At 38.2% G+C, this 24,701-nt stretch overlaps 1 protein-coding gene across 2 annotated transcripts; it reads left to right on the top strand.

Annotated features, from left to right (window-relative positions):
* Positions 1–3,480: 3,480 nt before the first annotated feature.
* On the top strand, positions 3,481–20,956 carry LOC101482591 (dual specificity calcium/calmodulin-dependent 3',5'-cyclic nucleotide phosphodiesterase 1B). 2 transcript variants are annotated; one of them, XM_004547729.3, is made up of 14 exons: positions 3,481–3,702; positions 5,449–5,562; positions 7,811–7,993; positions 9,062–9,128; positions 9,252–9,368; positions 9,744–9,884; positions 11,199–11,299; positions 13,637–13,762; positions 15,149–15,250; positions 15,464–15,584; positions 18,358–18,439; positions 18,814–18,931; positions 20,006–20,142; positions 20,545–20,956. In XM_004547729.3, exons 1-14 carry the CDS (start codon positions 3,650–3,652, stop codon positions 20,637–20,639), a joined length of 1,557 nt encoding a protein of 518 aa, XP_004547786.3. In that variant the 5' UTR covers positions 3,481–3,649; the 3' UTR covers positions 20,640–20,956. The 2 variants fall into 2 exon arrangements, with proteins under 2 accessions (XP_004547786.3, XP_004547787.3); XM_004547730.3 differs by lacking the exons at positions 3,481–3,702; positions 5,449–5,562 and adding an exon at positions 7,226–7,284.
* The last annotated feature ends 3,745 nt before the right edge of the window (positions 20,957–24,701 follow it).

The following is a 24,701-nucleotide window of genomic DNA, read 5'->3' on the forward strand; positions in this document are numbered from 1 at the left end:
CATTAAGCACCTACCCGCCTTGTAAGCTTCCTTTTCTATTTTTTTATTCTTCCTTATACTCGTAAAGATTTAATGGAGATTTTTCTTTGCCTGTGTAGTAGAGTGGCTCCTCTCTCTTCACTCAGTTTTGAAATAGAAGGTTTACAACACACTATAATGCTGCTATAACGTGAGCTAGATGCTGTTTGAAATCACTGGTTTAGGATTTAGCTTGTTTTATGAAAAATTTGATCAAAAGAACTTTTAAAAAAATAATCCATAATTCATGGTAGCAGGCAAAGTGCAGGTTGAGCAAACCAGGAGCTAATTTGCTTTTATTTGTATTCTGAAAGATTAATTAAATGTCTGCTAGTGATTCAAAATTCTATATTTGTGTTTACCAGTACAATGAAAATGTAATCACACATAAAAACATGCTCTAAGAATGAGTGCTAATACCGTCGTGTCTTTTCTGCATAAGGAAACCTTGCATGCATATGAACTCTTCCCTTGCACAGCCTATCCTGAGCCCCTGAGGACATGGTGGAAACTCTGGTCCTGATATGAACACTCTCTTGCTGATTGTATTGGTGACGCAAAGCCTCCCCAGCTGAGCACTGAACACTAGGGGATTACACCCACACCCACATACTGTGCACACTGCAAAATACTGCTTACATACACAGGAGACGTAACAAGGAGCAGCATAGGTAACATAAACTAGCCTTATGTGCACATAAGGCTGGTTTACATCATGACATAATTGCACATGCTGTATTTACTTACAGAGGTGTAAGCCATTTCGTATCTCTCTTAAACCAACAAACACACACATGCAGCTGGTCTTCTGCAGCGGTGCAATCCAGAGGTCATGACACCAACGTGTAAGATACGTGGAGCAGCTGATCGAAATCTCAGCCTTATGACATGGAGGATAACACAGGGATGGTAAGGCATTTATTTATGTTCTTACCCTATGATCATAATTTCTGTAGATTCTGTGATTCTGTGATTGTGGAGTACAACACTGTTGATATGATGTATTTTTTTAATTTTCATAGTCTATTAATTGACGTTAATTGTCCCAAATTGCCAACCCAAAAATGATTAATTTATTCTGTCAAGTGTATAATTCAGATAGAGTGGAAGCACAGGTTAGGGGAGTAAGCATGTCGTGCACTGTATTGATCACCTGATCATAAAAATGATTTGTCCCTGTACCGTGTGGTCAGACATGTGTCTCTAGTTTCATTTGTCCACGTTGGGCTGATACGTCTGCCTTCACACCACTGCAGTGGGGGTAATATCTTTATTTATAGTGCTCGCTATATTTATGACATTTCTGGAAATCTTGCTAGGATTTATTCCATGATGGGTTTAAACTTCATGGGTGGATCAAAATTTTTATAATTCAATTATTATGAATTATCCATCAACCGGCTGGGGCTGTTCTGTGTGAAGCATGTTCTGTGTGGATTTCCCGTCTTCCTCCCACAGTCCAAACACGTGGGCCATAGGTGTGAGTGTGACCTTGAAAGGTTGTCTATGTTAGCTCTGTGATAGACTGGCGCCCCGTGAAAGCTAGAATAGGCTCCTGCAAGGCTCAATTGGATCAGCAGAAGAAAATGGATGGATCTTGAATGCAATACAAATATGCAAAAAATATGTTTTCAAGATTTCCCTGATTGTGTGCACAAAAAATTAAACTTAAGCTTTAAGTCTTGGGCTTTTAAGAAATAACATCACTGCTGAATCAAATGAATTGATGTCGAATCAAGACTGTAAAACAAAAAGTAATATGTATAAAACTAAAGATTATGAGGTATAATAAATAATAATAAAAAAATGTTATTTTTGAGATAAAATATAATAATATTTAAATATATATTAGTGCAAAATGAACCAAAACTTTCTGCAGTGCCTATCACAACTGGAGGAAAGTGAAAAAATATAATAATTCTGTTGTTTGCTTGATTTTGCCCTTTAGTCTTACCCACATTGCCGACTAGGTTTCAGAACTGCATCAGAAACAAGTGAAGCTTGGCGCTAAACCAGATTTTGTGGGTTTGTGTATTCATTTATTCTTTAACATTCTGTTGTGAAAACAGACAAAAACACCCCTACGTGATCTCCTGCACGGTCTGTTTCTGCAACATTTAGTTCCTGTAAGAAACGCAATATTTATTCTCCCTCTGAAGCGCAGGAGTAAGTAGTCACTGGCTCAGGTCGGTCCACGGAGAGAGAGCAATCGGAAGGTGCGTGCTCGTCATCATCAGAGACAAACAGGAGTGATGAGAAATAAATGGAGGGGAAAAAACATTAAGATAAAGCAAGAGGCTAGCAACCACACAAAGGAAAATTCTCTTTTCAAAGGGTTATACATAAGATTGACATCGGAAGAAATACTCCTCTGCAGCCTTTAATTTGCATAGAACAGCACGAATATGAGCCTACTCTCTGGTATTTCCACAAGTTGATTCTTTAACAATCTGAAATTCGATGCTGTTTTCGATGAGGGAAAAAATAAATAAAAAACAAAAAAAGAAATACCCAAATGTGACACAGGAGATGGAGAATCATATGACATGATGTTACTTATCTTCATTTCTACAATATGCCATGTCATGTCAAAGAGCATGGGAGCATGAGAGTGAGTCTGACCCAGCAGCCAAAGCAGCACGGCCAAGGAGAGAGAAAAACCGGAGGCAGGGGTTTTCCCAAGCCGCGTTATTGCACAACTCTCACAATACTCTACTATAAATAAAGGCTGGTAACAGATTTTGGGCCTAGAACTGTAAAAGTGTTTAGAGATGCGCTTCGCTGTCTCCTCTGGTCTTTTTCGCTCTGCCCTTTTTAATGTCTCAAAAAACAGAGAATTCCCCTTTTAGTGTCCAGATACAACGCATTTAGCTGACAGTGGTGCACATTTTAGTAAATGTAAGTAAAGCGAAACCAAGAAATCTGTTGTTGAAATGAATTATTAGGATGATTTCACATGTTTTTGAAGCTTACATTTTGTGCAACAATTGCAAAAAAGTAATCAGTTTAAAGACATGGCACATTTTTGTGCATAGCTGCACCAATAACAGCAGTTAACCTACTGCGCTTTTGCGGACGGCTTTCAAGGACAAGTTTTGTTTATATGTTTTGGTTTGAGTGGCTCTGGTGGGCTTCACTGAAAGACTCTCTGTGCAGTTCTCTGATTTGCGGCCGGTGGAAAATTCTCATTTGGGATTTGAGTACACACTGCTTGAAAGCCTTGCAGTCAACACTTCATCAGCGAGTGAGGTCAACTCTCTCACACCTCACACAACGGGTGTACACATATACACAAACACTCATGGTCTGACAAAGACACTCACAGCGGCTCTCTCTCTCTCTCTCTCGCTCTCTCTCTCTCACACACACATGTGCACACACTGACACGGTTTGGGCCCGCCTAACCAATCAGAGAGAAGTGGAGTAGGTTCCCCCAGAAGTGGGTGGGAGAGTTGTTGAAACAGAAGTCTGTCTCAGGACACATAAAGTTTGCGTTGGTAGTTTGCAGAACTTTTCTGCTTACTAGTTCCCTAAAACACATTTTATTTTTATTTTTTTATATTGGCATTGTTTTCTTTCTTTCTTTTTTTACTGAACTCTGGGGTCCATCAGAGCACAGCTTGAGCACGGAATGGCTGAACTGGTTCGAATCCGTAAGAAAAAGCTCCAGATACCCATCTCTAGGTAAGACAATTAATAGACTTTATGTTTAGTTCACTACACACTCCAGCTTCTATTTGATTACATGAACAGGGCAAGAGGACTTTATCAAACATGCTTGCTTTTGTTTGTTTTTTGTTACAATAACGTTCAGCAGCACAGCATTTCTATGCAGGAGATTTTCTGTTTTGCAAAAGTGGAAATGTGTGACTCAAAAATACACTCGGAGTTAGAGGGTTATGGTTTGACATGTTTCACACCGTATTTGCTCTAATTAAGTTCAACAAGTATTTTGCGTTTAACCTTTTGGTCGTACAAATATACATAGTGACATGAGAGAAGAAACGTGTTTTACTCCAAGTGTGAACACTTGTCTTGCCCACGCTTTTGCTGAAGGAGGTAGCTGTTGCAGAAGCGGTGGGTCATGTGGTTTTGTTTTGGTGAACTCATCTGTTTTTTAGTTTGAGCAGGGTTCAGAGCTCCAAACCTTGTGGGGTTGGGATGACGTTGTTTTATTAATTTGTGCTTGCAAATGAGATGCCATTAAGTCCATTCTCTTGTGCTCATCTATACTTGGAGAGGACGACATTCTGCAGTGTGTAGATGTGTAGATTCAACAATGCTTGAGCCAAAGGAGAATTTGTCATCTTTTTCTATAAACACACTTTCACGAGTGCACTTGACGAGTAATTTCCTGTAAACGTCCTGTCAAAGGTTCTTCTGCCGCAAACAGTTGAAACAAAAAAGGCTGTGTTATCATGAAAGATTACTTGAGATAGAAAGTGAGCGGTGGTATTCAGATGCATGCTATTTTTATGACTCGACAGCTTTCAAAAGCCTTTGCCAGCGTGATAAACACTTGAAAAGCTGTGAGCGTCTCATCCCCAGGAGTTGGCTCCATTGCCCGGCCTTACGCTGTTTGAACACAGTCATTCTGGTCACCATATGGGCAACGCACTAAGATGTTTTGAAGAAATTATCTGCGGCACGGATACTGTATATTATCACGTCGATATATTTCAGAAGTCAAATGAAAACACAATCACAGCAGAAAGATTCCAGTCCTACAAACTAAGGATACGAATTTAATGACAACTGGATCAGACGCGGAGCTTTGGGACTCATTCCTGAGAGGAGGTTACAGTAACACAGGCAGGTGGGTTACACTCTGAGCGACATCGAGCATTTGCTTTCTATTATACTTGAAGGGATGTGCTTCCAGCACGTAATTTGATTAAAAGTTTCGAAACCAAAAAGAGGCAGCGTGTTCTCAGAGAACATTTAGATAAAGCACAAAATTATGATTTTTTTCAGGGAGTATATTTTGATATAATTTGAGTTACATAAGGGCCTAACCATGGGAAGCTTTCCTCTCATGGAAAATTTGGCACTAATGATGCCCTTTTTGGACAGCTTGGCACTTAAATCACTTCCAAATGAGCTTTTTCCGTTCATCAGGATTTCTCAACTGATTGTTAAAACACTTTGGACGTCATTTCACTGACTCAAGACAACAACAAGTGCTGTCGGTCTGCAAAGACCTGTTCACGGAGCTGCAGGTTCAAGCTGTTCCTATTTGTATCCTAAAATAACACCGTAGGCAGAATAAGTCACAGAAAACACTGATTTTTGTTCCTTAGCTATTGTTTCTGGACCCAAACAGAACTTTAATGTTTACCCATCCCGCTTTTTACTTATTGCACGTGGATGCTGAGACGTGCAACAATTTTCAAGCACCAAAAATGATTCCAATATTTCGTTTACTTTCAGGCTGAGGAGCATGCTGAAGCAGCTAGACGAGAAAGATGTTGATTTTGAAGAAATCAAAAAGAACCTGGAATACACAGCATCGTTACTAGAGGCAGTGTACCTCGATGGAACAAGGTAAAATAATACAATAAGAAGAAGAAGAAGAAAAAGAAGATAAAATTGTAGATCAGTTTTGTAGATCAGTGCTGAGCTTTCACATCCTGGGTAAGCAGCGAGGGGAAAGCACTAACCACCACAGTATAGTCCTGCCAGAAAAACAATATAAGTGTAAAAGATGTTATTCAAGGAGTACATGGGACACCTAATGTGTGATTAGCTTTTATAACTGAAAAAAGATCAGTTCATGTCTGTTTGATCAGCTTCACTTACATCTTCCTCTGAGTTGTCTTGTACTTTTAAAGTACTTTTTAAAGACTTTGATGAGATCATTGATAACACTGTCATGTTGCTACAATATGAAGTTGCAATCAGCAGCAGGTTAGCTTAGCTTAGTGCAGAGACTGAAAATGGCAACTCACCTTTGTACATCCCTAAAGTCCCTAATGAGAACTTAACACCTGTTTTGTTTAGTTATTCCTTTAAACAGTGACTCATCTGGGGCACATTTCACCATTGCGACTAAACTAAATGACCACAGTGTTCTCTAAGAGATATAGCTAGTTTTGAAACTGTTACAAAGAGAAACTAGAAACCAGCATGTGTGAGAAAGTGGGATTTTGGGTTAGCTACAGATGGCTGATAGAAGTATTTTAACAATCACATGGATTAGCAGTGAAAGTCATATGAAAAAGAAAGTTTTCACCCAATTATATCTAATCCTGTGAAAAAATAAGTACACCCCGTTATGCGGTAGCTTATTGTCTATATGACCTTATCAGTTCTCAAATCATTGTGGAGAATTTTAGGCCCACTCTTGAGTTGTTTGACAAATGTGTTTATGCAGAGTTCTCAGTTCAGTCAGGTTGAGGTCTGGACTTTGACTGAGCCATTTTATCACCTTCATTCTTTTCTTTTTCAGCAATTCTGCTCTAGCTTGTTGGTGTGGTATCAATGACGTGTTGCATGACCTAATTTCACCCAATTTAGCAGTTGAGCAGATGGCCCCACATTTGAGTCTAGCATATTGTGGTATATAGAGGAGTTCATGTGTGACAATGAGTGTAAAGAGCCCAGGTTCTGCTAAACTAGTCTGAAAACTATTGTTCATGACTGTTTTCAGCTGCATGCATTATGACCAGACATCTCAGCTTTGGTCTTTTCTGTCCAAAACACATTGTTCCAGAAGTCTTGCGGTTTGTTTCGATGCAACTTTACAAACCTAAGTCGTGCTGCCAATTTCTTTTTGGAGAGACAAGGCTTTTTCCTGGCAACCCTTCCAAACATGCTGTACTTGTTCTGTCTTTTTCTTATTGTACTGTTATGAGCTTTAACATTTAATATGCTAGTTGAGGCCTGTAGAATCTGAGCTGTAGCTCTTGGGGTTTTTTGTAATGTGTTTGACCTTATGGCGTGGTCTGACCTTGTTGTGAATCTCCTGGAAAGATTGTTTCATTGCACTCACCTGAATGCTTCACACCAGCAAAATGACAACGCCTGTACCTTTATAGAAGTGCCCACACCTTCTGATGATCAATTAATCACGGGGATCTGATTAGCTCCTGATAGCTACCTACTTTCTTATTTCCTATGGATTCACTAAGGGTGTACTTAGTTTTTCACAGGACTGCATAGAGTCCTATGAAAACTTTCTTTTTCTCCTGACTTCTCAGGCCTTCCCCTGCATGTCAGATGAGGAAACTGATAAGAAAAGTTTGGTGTCATCAGCACAGCAGCCATGTAAGTGTCTAACAGCAGAAAGTGGTCTTTCAGGAATGGTGGTCTGGTAGCCTGATTTACAAAGCCTGAGGTACACAATCCATGAAGTGTGAAACGGAGGATTTTATGATCCAGTGTGTCATAGAGAAAACAGAGTGAAAAAAAACATGTTGCTTTCTGCAATTTTAGGTGCTGTTTCTCTGCTAATATTTGAGTGGAAGCAGTACGATGAAGTCTCTTTTGGTTGCCTTTCATAAAAACCAGAGTAAAAAGTGCCAAAAGTCTTTCTGGGAGTAGTAACTTCTTACTTAGCTTATTTAACAGACATACAATTGAAATTAAAATTTTAAATTAAACTTTTGACTGGACAGTTAATGGAAGTATTTCTAAATAAATCTAAATGTGTAATATAAAATTATCCTTACACCATTAAACGTCTCTGAACCACAGTGATATCGCAGAGGCACATTATTAGTGCTGCTCATTCATTCTCAGTCTTCATTTTTACCGTGTCTTAATATTGTCTAACAGTCACTGTTTCTCACAGGCAGTGTCTGGAGTCTGAAGATGACCTCCAGCAACTGCAGTCAGACGGGGTGCCGTCAGAGGTCACCGACTGGCTGGCTTCCACTTTCACCCAGAAGATCCGCCGTCCTACGCGGCGCTCTGATGAGAAGCCCAAGTTTCGCAGCATTGTGCATGCAGTGCAAGCTGGGATATTTGTGGAGCGGTATTACGTTTCATTCATTTCTATTTCAGAACTGCAAGCATAATGAATGATGTTATGGAAAGGATCCAAATGCAGGACATGTACTGTAGGGAAATTATAGAAATAAAAGAAAGACCCAGACATGATAATCTAAAAAAAACAGAAAATCCAGACAAAAAAATCTAAAAGGCAAAAATGATGGAAAGACACAGAACATAAACATGGATTAAACAATGAGGCTAAACTATACAGAATATATACACAGAGGAGATTGACTGGGAAACAGGACAGTTATGAGGGCAGAACGCAGGAGGAACAAGTAAAGGAAGGTAAAAAAGGCTGAAGAGGAGCAGATCATAAAGGAAAGAAAAGACAGAAAGTAAATGAGATACCACAGAAAACCTGCCATGAAGCTAAAATTGGGACACTGCTACCCAGAAGACCAGGAGAGAGATGCACAGCAGGTAAAAGCAAACACAGGGAACCACAGGGGAACGAGAACTATACGAGAACAGAATAAAATAAAATAAAAACTGGGGCCAACTACTCAATACTATAACAGACAATAACAGACATCACTAGAATGACAATGAAATCTCAACAAGAATGGAAGCTCAAAGTGTCATGACCAGAGTCATTATGAAATCAAAATTTGAATGCAAAACTCAAAATGATAAACAAGAACTCAAAACCCTGGAATCGTTTTTTAAAACAGCAATTCATAAAATACTGACTGGAAGACACAGAAGCAGTCATACAGCAGTAACTCTCTTTTATGAAACTTAAATAATAAGAAACAAGGAAACAAGCATCTCATATAATAAAAGTCCCATTATAAATTACTGATTTCATTGTCTGTACAATAAGTCCGATACAAGCTCACACTCTGTTGTTATTATTACGTCCACAGCAAACACAGCCTGCTACACACGGCTGTGAAACATTATCTCCATTTTCTTGTTAAAACTTCCTTCCAAAGCAGACAGGGACTTTAGAGGATTTATATAAACAGCTCCTAAACCGAGGTCGCTGCACAGCGTCAACATCTGAACTTTAACTGAACTCACCCTAAACATTCCCTTATTCCAGGATGTTCAAGAGGGCCTACACAGCAGCCATGCCGGACCAACCTGCAGCGGTCGTAAATTGCCTCAGGGTAAGCCCCCTCTAATCATAACTCTCACAGTGTGTTGGATCTTAGCTAAAAATATGGACATCACATAATCTATCGTATACACACCAAAAGTATACACCAGTACTTTCCTCTCTTGCTCTTTAGGACGTGGACCGTTGGAGCTTTGATGTGTTTGCTCTGAACTCAGCCAGCTCTGATCATGCACTCCGAACTCTGTTCTTTGAGCTGATCACCAGATATGAGCTCAACAGTCGCTTTAAGGTCTTTTAACTTTGCATTTCATTGTTTAGTTTGTATATAGTTCATCGTCTATACAATGACTCATTATAGTCATTGGAGAATTTCAGTGCTTTGGATGGAAGATCTCACTGTAATATAATCAGAGCCACTCTGAAGGAGTATTATTGTGAGGAACTGGTGTTGTCATTTGCAGATATTATCAGGCATATGGGTTTTATTATCCTTTGTGGTGTTTGGAGGGCTAATGGGTTAGCAAATTATGTGTGTAAATCACATGCATCATGCCTTATTACAACATCCAGGTTGTTTTAGCTTTTACTGTTGACATAAACTTTGTGAACCTGTGGTATTTTAAACATAGCTTTACTTTTGATGATTATGTAACTATTTTTGCAGATTCCCATCTCGTGCCTCACAGAATTTCTGTCTGCGCTGGAGAGAGGATACTGCAAATACAACAACCCCTACCACAACCACGTTCACGCTGCTGATGTAACTCAGACACTGCACTGTCTGCTGCTGCGCTCCGGACTCGTGGTACAAAAGACTAACCTGGATTTTCTATTAAAGGATAAGGCCGGTGTGATAACTTTTCTTTTTAATTTTCTGAAAATTCCATGAAAAAATCAAAAGGAAGAATGTGTAGCGGCCCACCTTTTAACACTTTCCAAGCTTGCTGGCCTTTCTGTGGCACTGTGTCCCATTTGCTTTGACTGAATAGACAAATAGGTAACAAATATATAACCTATTTCTTTAGGAGTCACTTTCCTAATTTGCAGTGATCTGTTGCTTTTACAAATGTGGATTACACTGTGTAAAATGTTTTTTAGAAGTATATCGACAGACTAAAATATCCTAACAACTCTTATGGATTGCATTTACATTTTTTTTTAAATACATGTGGCATTCATTATCACCCTGAAGATGAAGGCTAATGACCAGAGTCACTGCCTGACGTTAGCACCACAGTAAGGATCGATTGTAGAGCACAAATAACAATCAAATTCCAAAATGACTTTTACTTTCAGAGCCTGCAGTCCTGTGACAATAGAAATGATACTTCCTGTTTTGGTGGCGATGGTGTTGCAGGGAAACAGGATCTGTTCCATTCTAACTTTTCTTTAACCCACTAAGCACTGCTGTTTCAAAGTGAAAATTATGGAGACTAAATAAAGAGATGATGGCCTTTATGTTTTTCAAGGCCTCCCCACGTTAGGGAGTTCCCATGTCAGGACTTTCAACTTGTTACATTGTATCTATGCACTCTATGAGTTGCTGTCTTCATCATCTGACCTTTATGAAGGGTGTCTCTGGAAATATTGCACATACAGACATTTGGCTTAGCGAGTAAAGCATAATTTATGGTCTTGCGAATGTGTCTGTGTACATTTCCGTTGTACATGTTTCCATTTAGACAATGAGCGGAAAGGGGTCTTTACCCCCCACCCCGAGGTGCTCCAACATCCTAACTGCACATCACTGGACACACATGACTTATACAAGCGAACCATAAAACATTCCAATATAAATAAAAATGCTGCATTAAAAGCACAGACAGTGACTGCAGTGGACACTTTACATATTTTTAACACTTGTAGGCTCTGTGTGGGCAAGCACCTACACCACTGGACATGAATGTGGAGCTATAAAAAGTGTCATGGGTGAAGCTGCTGTGGTGCGCAAATACAACCACCTTGGTGGGTGGTTGTATTCTGCTACTTCTAAGGCCAGATAAGGACCAGATGACTTTTATCATGTATATATTTAAAACTTTTAACTGAAAGATGGTGTACTTTCTTTTTACCATTATAGTACTGTTGTTTTAATGGTTTTATATTTGTGTCTATCAAGCACTGGCTGACAGAGCTCGAGGTGATGGCATCCCTGTTTGCTGCAGCCATCCATGACTATGAACACACAGGAACTACAAATAACTTTCACATCCACACAAAGTAAGCTTTTTTTTCTGCAATATTTTCTCAGCTATATATGAGCCACCTCCTGTTATGAAACTGTAAAATAGTAAGAGATATCAGGAAGTACAGAAATAGTGAGGTACGCTTTCTTAAAGCGTACCTCAGTATAGTTTTCTTCTTTCCTCTGTATCGTTTTAGTAAGAGAGCGAGTGAGAACCCTCTAAGGCAAACACAACTTCATGGACAGAACATAGTATTTTTAGACTTTCCACTTAGGAGGACTGAAGAACGTAGTCTCATGGCACCCATCATCATCATGCTTTATTTCGGGAATAAAGTACAAAGATGCCTGCCCACAGTAAAAGAGCACATCTGAACAGCAGATCTATCCCAAAGTCAGTAACTCTACTTGGAACATCATCTGACTTTGAGATAGATATCGTTAGCTTCATAGCATAATTGCCTAAGTCATTTGACTAAGTCAATGACTTAGGCACTTATGCTATGAAGCTAACGATATGTAATATATATGATATGGGCTGAAAAATCAATGCAATAAGTTATTATGTATAGCACCTTTAACAACAGACTTTACAAAGTGCCTTGCCTGACAAGCAAAAGGACACAAAGAGAATAAAACAACAAAAATAACAGGTGCAATTTATTTAAAGTGGAGACAGATTCAAATGAAAAAAAGAAAGATTAAAATGTGGGTGCAAAACAAATAATGAAAGGCTAAAAAAGAAAACCCCAGAAATAATATGCAAGACAAGAGAGATGTTATTCAAACATTAAAAACCTATAAAGGACGACATCACATGAAATGGCATCACATAAAAGCACGTCTATAAAAATGTATTTTACGAAGTGATTTATTGGAAGCCTCTGATTCTACGAGACTTCCTCATTTCAAACATTTCTCCTCATTTCATAGCTGACAGGCCCTGATGCGAAAGCCATGACTGCATTTGACATTAAGCCTCAACTTTCAGGCAGAAGTGCTGCCTGAATGTGGCACAGGGCCAGACACGAACATGTGTTAAATGTGATTGCACTTAAAATCAATTCTAAAACAGGCAGAGAGCTAGTAGGGGATCAGGATCGGGGTAATGTGTGTCTGCTAAAATGAGTAGGAAGCCAAGAAATTAACTTTCCATGTAAACCAGAGGAGAACGTAGTAGCCTAACCTGGCGATTACCAAAGGAACAGTACTCTACTGTGCTGTGCTGTGCAAAAGTCTTGAGCATCAAGTTCTTGTGTCTTGACCATTTTCAGAGGAATGTTTGGGGTTTTTTGTTTGATGATCTGCTGTCCACTGAAGCCTCATCAAGAAAAGACACATTTTGGGTGCTTTTGCCTTTTTTCTCATTTTCCAAGCAGAAATATAAAGAAATGAGACTTTTGCACTGTAATTTGTAAGATTAAGTAATATAATTTCTAATTTTCAGGTATTGAGTTGACGAAAATGTGCCACCCAAATATAACTATATAGACTAAATAGTTATAAAGTCATCAGCTAGACTTTTAGGGTCACTAGATTTTTTTTTTAAAAAGTATGTCTCTGTCATCTGCATAGCAATGAAAGGAAAAACATTATGAATAAATGAGCCTGGTTCTGTCGGAGGTTTCTTCCTGTTAAAAGGGAGTTTTTCCTTCCCACTGTCGCCAAAGTGCTTGCTCATAGGGGGTCATATGATTGTTGGGTTTTTCTCTGTATGCATTATTGCAGGGTCTACCTTACAACATAAAGTGCCTTGAGTCACCTGTTGTTGTGATTTGGTGTATAAATAAAATTCAATTGAACTGAATCATGAATATTAGGAAATTACAGACCCACAGAAGTCTTACCAGAATTTTTCATTTTTTACCACACACTTTTTACACTCCCCAACAGACCACTTTAACACACACCTTTGTGTTGTTGTCTTTAAAACCATTTCCTTAAGTGTTTTATTCAATGTTTATTTCACTGGTGAAAGGTGGCAGAAGCTTAAAAATAAATACTAATTGGAAAACTGTCCACAGTGGGCTTTATTACCCATTTTAACAGCTGAATGACAATGAGGGGATACAGGATGCTTGATTGATAAATCCGTTAATTATCTTACTTTAGTGAGTCATTAATACCCACACTGTGTCATTTTTCATTACATCCCACCTCCTCTTCAGCACTTTAAAATTCATCATTAAAGGCTTGCAGTCACAGTCATTAAATTGTTCCCAGAGGACTCTCCTTTTATCTCAGTCTCACCTCCTTCACTCAGAGCAACTGTGTTATTGAAGTTTTCACTTTAATGCACAGGAACACTTTACAACCTGCCCATCTGTCCGTCGACTGTCTGTAATAATCTCCACTCACCTTTTGTCTCCAAGGTCAGAGTTTGCATTGATCTACAATGACCGGTCTGTACAAGAGAGCCATCACCTGAGTGCAGCATTCCGCCTACTGCTGGACGACCAAATGAACATCTTTATTAATTTGACGCGGGAGGAATGGATGTAAGACCTCAAAATTTTACAGTGTTAATATTATTTTTATATTTTCATAACCTTAATAATAATTAATTTTTGTGTGTTATAAATCATGACCCATTTTCCCTCCCGAGCAGACAGTCACAGGGAGACATAAATAGGTCGTAGAAAAGTTTTCCCTCCTCTATTAGCTGTGTGATCAGTTGCTCACCTGTTGATCTCTTGTTGGAGAAACGTTTTTGCTGTCTGTATGTATGAACTTCACAAGCCTGTGTAAAAATGTCCCCATCGAGCTGTTGGTGTTAAAGGGCATTCTGAAAAGTCAAAAGTCCCCTGCAGAAATAAATTTGTTAACAATGTTATAAATGAGGTTTTAACCAACAGCAACAGCAACATTTAGTTAGAGTCTGGGCAAAGACAGCTGTTAAATGTAGATTAGGTTTGCAGTAAGTCCTCATATGCGTGTATATGCATAGGCATGATACAACATTGGGAGAAGAAAAATAAATAACGGAGAATTCATGCTGCAGGAGAATGTAGGAGAGCAAAGCTATAATTTGTTTATCTTAGTGTGTTTCCAATGTGACCTCTAGGAAAAACTAATTGGCCAAAAAGTAACATTTTATTAATTAATACTTTTGTTTTATTTTATTATGGATATATGGAATCGACTGAAACAATTGCAGTACATTTATTCACTAGTTTTAAATATCAGTTCTGTAGTTTGGAGCTAGTTTGTGGCTTTTGACAACATTTAGATTTTTATCTGTGACGACATTTATAATTATGTCATTATTCTATTTTATTATCGTTATTTTACATATAAACTGACATGCTTTGCTTTAAGGAAACAGCCCCCAGACCTCAAGTTGGTTAGTGCACTTATGGGAAAGCATACAGTGTCTCTTATAGCTGACCCTGGTCTTTGACCTCCTAAGATATCGTGTAACGACATATTCACCAAACAGCAGAGGAATAACAAACATAACAAACTCTGACTACAGCGTCTAAACTTGGAAATGTAGTAAAGCAGTTGCATTTGGTAGATGCTATAGGAATGTTGTGATACATACATTTAAAGTAAAAGTTAGCTGTAGTTGATGGTCTGCGGTGCAGTCTGCGATAACAACATATCTATACTCTGCATAGCTTCTTTGTTGGCTGCTGCTTCATATATTACTCACAGAATATGCGATTGGGGAGCTGTGCTGATATCACACAAGATAAACCCCAGCTGCATACTTTAGTGGGCTTTTCTAGCAGTCAGTGTTGCCATGGGAACAAGGAAATCTATTAGGAAATCTAAACAGGTTACAACCCCATTGAGCCTTCCTGTCTGTCATTTTTACTCACTCCTCATCAGCCAAGGTCAACTTGTACACTGTGTGTTTTTGTGTGTGTGCGTTCTCACAGGGAGCTGCGGTCACTCGTTATAGAGATGGTGTTGTCCACTGACATGTCCTCCCACCTTCTCCAAGTCAAAGCGATGAAATCCTGTCTACAACAACAAGAACGGTACTGCTAATAGACTGTGCTGTTGTTTGCACTGTGGCGCATAATCAGCAGGCCATGTAATGGATGCTTGGAGTGCAGTGAGCTGATTAGAATAGCCTGCACATGATGCAGGCAGTTTGGGTTCAGGCTGGCTGCTGTTTAGTCTGCTTTTCAGTCTGGAGACACAACAAAACAACAGTTAAAACAGTGGTTGCCTTATGCTCTCTACACCAGGATTGACAAGCCCAAAGCACTGTCTCTGTTACTGCACACGGCTGACATAAGTCATCCATCCAAGCCTTGGGCGCTGCACTCTCGCTGGACCAAAACCTTGATGGAGGAGTTTTTCAGACAGGTAGGCACTATATATATATATTCTGCTTAACAGGCCTGAGATATTTCCTATTTGTTGTTTGTCATCTCGCTATGCTCTTCATTTTATTTCACACAAATTCAAGGGCAGAGTGGCAGGCTCCTCTCTGAGCCTGTTTTGTTGCAGATTCTTTCCTGTTATCAAGAATTTTTTTTCTACTTTCTAAAAGTGCTTGCTCAGTGGGTCTTTACCCCCCACTTTTAAGCACCATATAACTACTATTTTGACTAGTGATGAGCATGGATTCATGTCAACAAGGATAACTAGAGATGTGAAGGAGAGAGTGCAGGGAGGGCAGAGTGCGTGGAGAAGAGTGTCAGCTGTGATTTGATTGGCTATGACATGTGGCTTAGAGTCAGTGGCAAAGTCACCAAACGTAGTCCTCTCTGTGTTGGGAGTGACGAGGATGGACACAATTACAAATGAGTACATCAGTTAGAGTTAGAGAGATGAGCCTGAGATGGTTTAAACATGTGCAGAGGAGGGATCGAGCATAAAGTGGACAAAGCATGTTTAATGTGGACCTTCATGGATATAGTGAAGGAAGACCTGAGACAGAGGAGGACAGTGTGGCAACACCTAAAGAGAGAAGCTGAAAGAAGATTTGTTTTGGATAAAAGAATAAGCTACTTGTTGCCAACAGTTAGATGAGAAGATCAACAGTAAATAGTGTGTAGTCAATAAAGAGTTTAAGCCAGCAGCTACCCAGCTCAGCTTAGTGCAAATACAGAAAACAAGGGGAACAACTAGCTTTAATCTCGCCAACCAACAAGAAAATCTGCCTGCTAACTTCCAAACTCACTAATTAAAACAGGACATCTTGTTACTGGATAAAAATAAAGTGTAGCCACTGTGATGCCACTGTTCTTACATCACTGATTCCACGTTGGAGTCCAGATTCAAATTTGTGAGCTTTCTTGTTCACTATACTCTGCAGATGAATGATGATTGTAGATGATTGTAGAGGAAGTCCAAATCCTCCAATTTGATTCCTCAGTGGTGAAAAAATGTTACACTGGAGCCTGAAGCCATACCTCAGAGAGAGCTTAGTACATAGTATGTTAGGCCTCTCTCTTTATCCTACCATATTAGACATTTACTTCCTCTATAGATCTTATCAGTCTCTGTGCCTTCACTTACTTCCCTTATTTGCCAGGCCTCTGTCGTTCGACCTTGCTGACGACTAACATGTTATGCTGTACACTATTGTTGTTTATCTGTTAGGATTGCCATTAGCTGTGCCCTAAACACAAAGCCAACAAAGATGATGTATATACTTTGTTGCCTGTAGCGGTTAAATCCAGCATTTTATCATTCAGCTTCTTACATGCACTTACATGCACTTACATGCACTGGCTTCCCAGTATATGTGATTTGATTTTCAGGCTTGTTAGTAAGGATGGCGGTCATTTTCTAAAACAAAAGTGCATTAGAGTTTATGTAGCCTGTCTCAAAGGTTGTCCTTGATTGCATGTGGTTTAGATGCCAGCTCATTTGTAGTTCTCGGTGCTCGCAGGCTTTTGCCACACAATAAATGTAAATTCAAAATATAAAAGAACACATTATGTTATATTCTTAGACATCTCCATATCTGCCCTGGTGCTCCCTGGTCTCCATCTGACTTATTAGCTCTGTTATTAACTGCATGATTGATGAGTCAAAGGGCTGCATGCCTAATAAGAGGCAGCAGTTTTTGTAAATTGCTTGTATAGGGAGGGTGGATATTACGTCAGAGCTAAAGAAATCCATAAAAATATCTCGTTGATATGACGCAGAGGCAGCAGAGAAGGAAAATCTCTCCTAACAGCTTATTCTGCATTACTTTGATTAATTTTTTTTAGTACCAATCTTAACAGCTCAAGTTTTAACCCTTTAAAGCCTGAACCATGAAATAATTGCTTTAATAATAATTGTTTATTGAACATTCTGACAAAATAATAAAACATAAATTCAATATCAAAATAAATTTTGCTTTATTTTGTAATTCATTGCTTAAAAATGTATATTTTTGTTATGACTTTTTTTCAGATCTTATGTAGTCTCAAAAACCCATGTACATGTCATATATAATGTAATGCACTTGACTTTAAAGGGTTACATATGGGAAATAGAGGACTGCAGAGAATCAGTGTTGTTGCCTTTAAAGCCTCACAAACCCCAAATAGAAAGTCAAGCTATCATGTTTTTGTTGACCTTTGGGGAAAAGTATATAATAAAACAATATAATGAGCCAAAAGCTGAGGACTGCAAGAAGTGGCTTTTGGTCTTGACTTTAAAGCATCAGCTGACGCTATAGCTGTTCTTCAGCTCAGCAGGAGACGCAGTTATCCAATCAGGTGGAGGGACTCTTTCTGTTGATGTCTGAGTTACTATGAGAACATAATTACCCCACAGAGAAAATGCTTGCTGTCCTGATTGTCTGGCTTTTTGGCGATGTTAGTTGGCACGACTGTAGTGAGTGTATTTACAGTGACTGCTGCACGAAGCTGCTCCCACTCTGCTTTTTTTACTACCTGGATCTGAAGGAGATCAGAACAGAAGAGGTGTGGGAGAGCGCTGTTGTCTCAGAAACAAGACGTGTGCGTACCTATGAAACACGTTTTCTTTCTGTTTGGCTGTTAATTAAAAAACGTTTGAACAGTCTCATAGTTTCAGGAGGCGACTGTTGGAACAAACTGACCTTTTAAAAGTTATTTTCAGGTGTTGTGTGGGATGCCCTTTAAGTATCTTCTTTCTCTCTTTCTATCTTTGTGAGGGTGATAGAGAGGCAGAGCTCGGCCTCCCCTTCTCTCCACTGTGTGATCGACAAACCACCCTAGTAGCTGAATCCCAGATCGGTACGTCTCATAAATCACACCCTCTTTTTTTAAAACCAGCTTCCTCATCGCTTTTGTCTGTTGTTTATGCCTTTGTAAGATTTTCAATAAATATCCATCTCAGATACATAAAACAAGTAAAATTTATTCTCTAGTGAAGCTAATCACATTTTTTCTCTTTCCAAAAGTAACAAGCCAGTGGCAGGATTTATGTTCATTTTATTTTTAACAGTTCACAGTGATATTGCAGCATATGCCCTTTGAATTTTAGTGTTTGAATCACTGAAATGCACTCAAATTTCTTTACTGACATTAAAGACGTAACAAGGTTTTAGTATTTTTGAGTCACTAACAGTTTACTTCACATGTTGATATGCTGGATTTTGTTCTCGCAGGTTTCATAGACTTCATTGTGTATCCTACATTTTCTCTGCTGACCGATATGGCTGAAAAGATTGTTATTCCTTTGGTGGAAGAGAACCCAGGCCCACCAGACCCCTGCAACAGACATAGGTAAACACAAGGCCTGTGAAACCTGCTGGGAAAATAAACTTTATTGCACTTTTGGTTTTAGATATTAATATAATAATAATAATGATGGATTGGATTTATATAGCGCTTTTCAAGGCACCCAAAGCGCTTTACAATACCACTATTCATTCACTCACTGGTGGAGGTAAACTACAGTTGTAGCCACAGCTGCCCTGGGGCAGACTGACAGAAGCGAGGCTGCCATATCGCGCCAAAGCATTTGACACACATTAGAAGTCTGTTTTTACTGTGATATTGAGTGGCACACAGAGTTTGACTAAAACTGATTTTAAAACTCTTGAAAACCTACTTCCTTCGTGTGTCTTAGTACAATTAGTCATTAAATGGCTCCATCTGTCACTCAGATGGACAGACACAGCACTGACACTGCATAATTTTTTAGCTTTAATAGAATTCAAACTGGGGACTTGTTAAAAAAAAAAAGTATCTATACAGTTGTCCCAAAAGGAGGAAATTAACTTCAAACTTTTTTCAGGCTTTAATTATGCTGTAAAGCTGGTCAGTTTAACGTGAAGGTCTACTTGACATGCTTTTGGAGTCAAGCTCTGGTTATTCAGGAAACTTCAGTTTTTGGCTCTTTTGCAGTTTTACACTTGGAGCTTGTAGTTTCACTAATTCTTTGCTTTCTATGTATATGTTGATCATGTACACCGTGTTTTTTATGTTACTATCATTTGCTGAGTTGGTCAAAAACCTGTAATCATGACTTGATAATTTTGAGTGGCAAAACATGATCATTATTCAAAGGTGAATTAATCTTCAAATTTGTAGCAGTAACTGCTCATTTTAGACACACCAGAAGGATAACCAAAGTCAGTAGGAACCCAAAAGTGTCAGCACAAAATCCTGTTTATGTGCTGCTTATTTTCCTTTTAATTTGTTTTCTTTTTATTGAAGATATATTTGAAGATAATTTCATGGAAAAAAAGTGCAATCCTTTACCTTGGTGTAGAAAATCTCAGGTTAAGCTGAGTCATTTGTTTTCATGACTGGAATATGAATATGCATACAAACAGCACTGTTTTCTTTCACCAGTAATCTTTGGAAGGAGAGCTCCAGAGGCCTGCAGTGGAGCCTCGCACACATCACAGCTGAGCTGGTGAGCTTCCGCTCTACTTGGACACGGCACACTGAGGACAACAAGCTCAAATGGAAGGAAAGTGGCTCAAATGGTGGGTTGCATAATTATTTGTTTATACGTGCAAAAATCACAAATATGCATTAAAATATAAAAAAAATAAACACAATTGAGGTTTTATTTAAATGTCTATACTTAATTTTATATTCTACTTAGTCTCCTTTTCTGCTCGCACATATTTCAACAACTCAAATTTAAAAAGATCACCTTTAAAAAGCTTGACAACCTCTTTTAAAGTAGAATAAAAGACCTGTTGCTGATCTGGCTTAGGAAAAGCCTCTTTGTTCCATAAATGCGCTCAGTACCCTTGATTTGATTTGTTATCTAAATTCATTTTAGAATGATCTCATGTTGAGATGAATTCATACAGATATTATTTTCTATTCAACCTAACTAGATTTTCTGATGTCTTTTCCCAATCTTCTATATCCTCCAGGATTTTCAGACCCCGGCGAGACAAAAGAGCAGCGATCGAGACAAGAAGTGTTGTCAGAAAAATCCCTGCAAGACCCCACTACAGATACAAAATAGCAGACAGCAGCTCCTTTGTAATACGTGTTTGCAGAATAGAAAAAAGTAACACTTTTGTAACAAAACTCAGATACCTTTTACTTTAAAAACTGAGAGATCTTACCAAGGTAAGATGTAGCGTAATCACAGAAACTTCCTCATTTTAAATGTAGCATACTACAATAATTTAAATACAAAAGTACACATGCTGGTCATGTTATACAGTCTAGTCCATATCATTAATTTAATTTGTCATCTAAACAGCTGTAAGTTACATTTGAACTTTCAAAGCATAAAACAATCATTTAACCTTAAAATAAACTTTGTGTCATATATGAGTTTTTTGTAGTCTGTTTCTTTGTCTGGGACATATTTACACATGGGCCAGTAATCCAGACATGACAACTCAATATAGGAACTTAAGTTAAATCGGTTATGTTTTGCATTTTCCAAACGTACAACAGTTAACTTTTTTTTTTTACTTAAAAGCAATATTTTAAATTTCTTTTGAAGAGCCTTTATTGTAGAAGGTAAAATTTGATATTACTCTGTATTAATTATCTTGTATTTAGAAAGCAATCATACCATAGTTCCTTGGTTATTGCACCTCAAAAATAATGATAATGAATTAAAAAGTAATAATGCAAGTGAACTAAAGAGGCTCTTAGAATTTAAAAGGGAGAAATACTTTAAGGAATAAGTAGTAATAATAAATAATAAAGAGGTAGAGGCCGATGTTTGGTCAGCCAAAATTAACCATTATAAGATGGCAAAGCCCCTGCGACCCTGAAAAGCGGTAGCGAATGGATGGAAGATGGTAAAGCATGCATTCAAATTTAAAGTGTTCTCTGCTCTCCCAGCAAGAGGAGCTATAGAGCAAAGACTGCAATGGCCCAGGGGTAGTTCAGCTTCACAACCAGCTTCATATTTTAATGCTCGTCAGTGAAGCAGTTTGGAATTGCACCATCGCTTTTCTTCTTACAACAGATGGGAAAAAAAATGTTTTTCTAATTTGAATCAGCTGATAGTCTTTAAATGAATAAATGCCACAACAACAACTGAAGACACAGCTCTGCTGCTTGTCAGTATGATTTGCATGATTTGAGCTTCCATCCCAACACCCACTTTGAATATAAAATGAAAATAAATCCATCACACAGCAAGACAGTAATGACTGTTACACAAAGAGTCTTGTGTTAAAGAAAAAACTGTTCTGTAAGATATGGATATCCTTTCTATAATTCAGCTAAATTTTAGGTACAACAGTGTAAATGTACATTACAAAATATTTTTTAAGTCTCTCTAACAGATAAAGTGCAATTGGGCTTTTATTCTGAAAGGATCCTTCACTATGTCCACCTCCAATCACAAAGGTGAAACGCTTTAACAGCTAAACTTGTTCACAGCAGTCTGTAAAGATACAGTATCCCACGCAGCTTAAACTGCTGCAGTGTTACAAAATGCATTTGTGAAATCTTGTCCTTTTATGAAAAATATGTGCTTTTATGCTCTTGCTTCAGATTGCATTAAATTATTTAATAGCAGAGCGTCTATTTTTAGAGTAAAGTTAAAATCAGCTTTAGCTGAGCGCATGACCAATGATGCAACGATACGTGAAGACTTTAAGAATTCCTGCTAAAATGCATCTGGTTTTCTTTTTTTGACACTTGAATGGGCAAAGCTCTCCTGGTTCTTTGCATCTTCATGCTAACGCTGCTGATGAAGTTCATATAATCTTTCCTACAAAAAAAAGAAAACAATCACCAATTTAAACATTTTATTGTATCAAACAAATTTAGATTACAGATGTAATCATCAATCAAGTAAAACTTGAACAAAAAAAGTCCATGTTATTCAAGTAAAGTACACTACTACCATTCAAAAAACAAGTTTACCCATAAATACATTGCAGGAGAAAAACAAAGCTTGCGGAGGAATGTTTTACTGTTCTTCTTGTTCATCGTGGATAAAGTGACCATTGTTGGCAACTGAGTAACAAACGGCTGTTGCTGTGGCTGATTAATCTCCTAAAGTGACACTGAAACTTCAGATTTAGTTTTGTTCATTTATTCCATTTAGACATGTCAAGTATGATGTGAAGGTTATAGAAAGATTGTCACATGATGCCACTTCAGTGATACAAAGACAGATTACATGACAAATATTTAGTGTGCTGATGACTTTTTTTTGTTACAAACTAGAACACAAATAAAATGCTGCAGTTAAAAAAAAAGTGTTTAAATTTGTTGGGTTTTTTTGTACAAAATGAAGCACAGTAAGTACCTTGGGCGTAGACAACAAGTCACTGTACATTCAGTGCCATGCAAGAGGGTGTTTCATGACCAGAATTTAAATTCCCAAGAACCATTCATGTGTCAAAAATGAGGGTGCAATTTACTCACTGAGGATGGATTCCTCCTTGTTAATCCTAAATATGCAAACGGAGCTTTAGAGACGATTGGTTGTACCCTGTTTATCAACTAGACATTTACAAGAAGGGTAATAGTCTAGTTATCAGTACATGCATTACTGTAAGCTGACATAGCTTTCTACTTCTTATTGAGTAACAATTGCTCACACAGGGTTTAAAGACTTAAAGACAGGCTTTCTCCCTCCCTTTATGCTAAAAAGAACTAAAATGACTTTGGGGAAAGGTCAGCGGTGCTTCTCTTCAGCTGTCTGCATGTGTGTGACTGACTGACAGGAGTTTGAATCTTAGCCACACAAATAACAAACTAAGTAAACATATCTGCCCTGTAGCCTTTAAGCTACAGGCAATCGTTAGCAGTGGCCCTGAAGCATAACCAGGGGAGTCAGAGTCAGACCAGCAGTTAGATGTGGTTTAATGTGCTGCACTTTAGCTTGCAGGTTGGTTTTTCTGTTTTCTCTCATTCAACAAGCAGTGCCTTCCTATTTGTATCGGGAGTAATTCTCTATTCTTAAAAATGAAAACAAAACCAGAATGACAGCTGTTACAGTATAATTAGTCTACTTTTCTGATGGCTGGACTGGTTTCTGACTGGATTTCTTTTTACATCTGTTTACAGAGTCAATACCTGCAGGCTTGGGATGATGTTAAGGCTGCAGAAAAATATGTTTTCTGGGATTATTTGTGAATCATTTCATCTAGAAATGATCACATTAAAAATATTTCCAAGAAATGACATTATACGTTTTGTCTGTTTAGAACTGCAGAGCATGAAACTGCATCTACACAGAGCTCTGTGTGTGTAAAAGTTTGTTGGACGCAATCACTGCAACTGTGAGCGCAGAATGTATGAAAATAGACTTAAAGCATGCAAATAAACTTCTATAGATTGAATTTCAATTAATGCCCAGTGTGATTAACCTATGAGCGACTCTTCTGTCAGACATATGTGGGACAAATGTCTGAAGAAAATGTCTGAAATGTGCTCTGTGTAGACACAGTTCAAGGCTGTGGTTACCAAACTTTCTGGCACGCCCGCCTTCAGAAGTCGAGCAAGGATGACAGCTCAACAAAATACAGATCAACGGTCATTAGCCTCTTTTTACATTTTTCAGTCAGTTTAGTTTCACCTTATTTTGTAACTTTGGTAATCACAGCCACCCACACACCGTGCTTGTCTGCCCCACCAGGCAGGCTCGACAGTTTGAGACCCACTGGAGCCAAAGGAAATCATAATTATGATCAAAAATGGCTTTCTAGTTTCTTCCATGTGTTTAATCGACTAATTATTAATAATATAAATAAAATTGCAGTTGGCCTTAAAAATATTTGTAAATATCAACCGAGTTGTTCAAAAATCCAAATATAGGTTTACTATAAAATATCAATAAACCCACATTTATTTCTGTCTTTTCTGGTTGCTCATACGAGGCGGCATTTGAATTTAAATCGAAGTTTTTGTCTCTGGTTACTTACAAGGTTCTGATGCTATTTTATTGCTACGAGATGGAACAATAAATGTTGAATTCATGGCACGTATAAATTGATTGAAAATGTCTACATTGATTGCAAATAAAATATTTGTTGTCTTTGATAAATCAACGGGATATTAAACCTGTGACAGATTATGATAATATATGTGTGAGTAAGACATG

The sequence above is a fragment of the Maylandia zebra genome, linkage group LG5 (assembly GCF_041146795.1).
Source record: "Maylandia zebra isolate NMK-2024a linkage group LG5, Mzebra_GT3a, whole genome shotgun sequence".
Classification (NCBI taxonomy): Eukaryota; Metazoa; Chordata; class Actinopteri; order Cichliformes; family Cichlidae; genus Maylandia; species Maylandia zebra.

Excerpts from the sequence above, each read along its gene's own strand:
- LOC101482591 (XM_004547729.3), top strand. The coding sequence starts at position 3,650 with ATGGCTGAACTGGTTCGAATCCGTAAGAAAAAGCTCCAGATACCCATC. Across the intron at positions 5,563-7,810 it reads GTGTACCTCGATGGAACAAG|GCAGTGTCTGGAGTCTGAAG; the intron begins GTAAAATAATAC and ends TGTTTCTCACAG. Across the intron at positions 18,440-18,813 it reads AGTAGCTGAATCCCAGATCG|GTTTCATAGACTTCATTGTG; the intron begins GTACGTCTCATA and ends TTGTTCTCGCAG.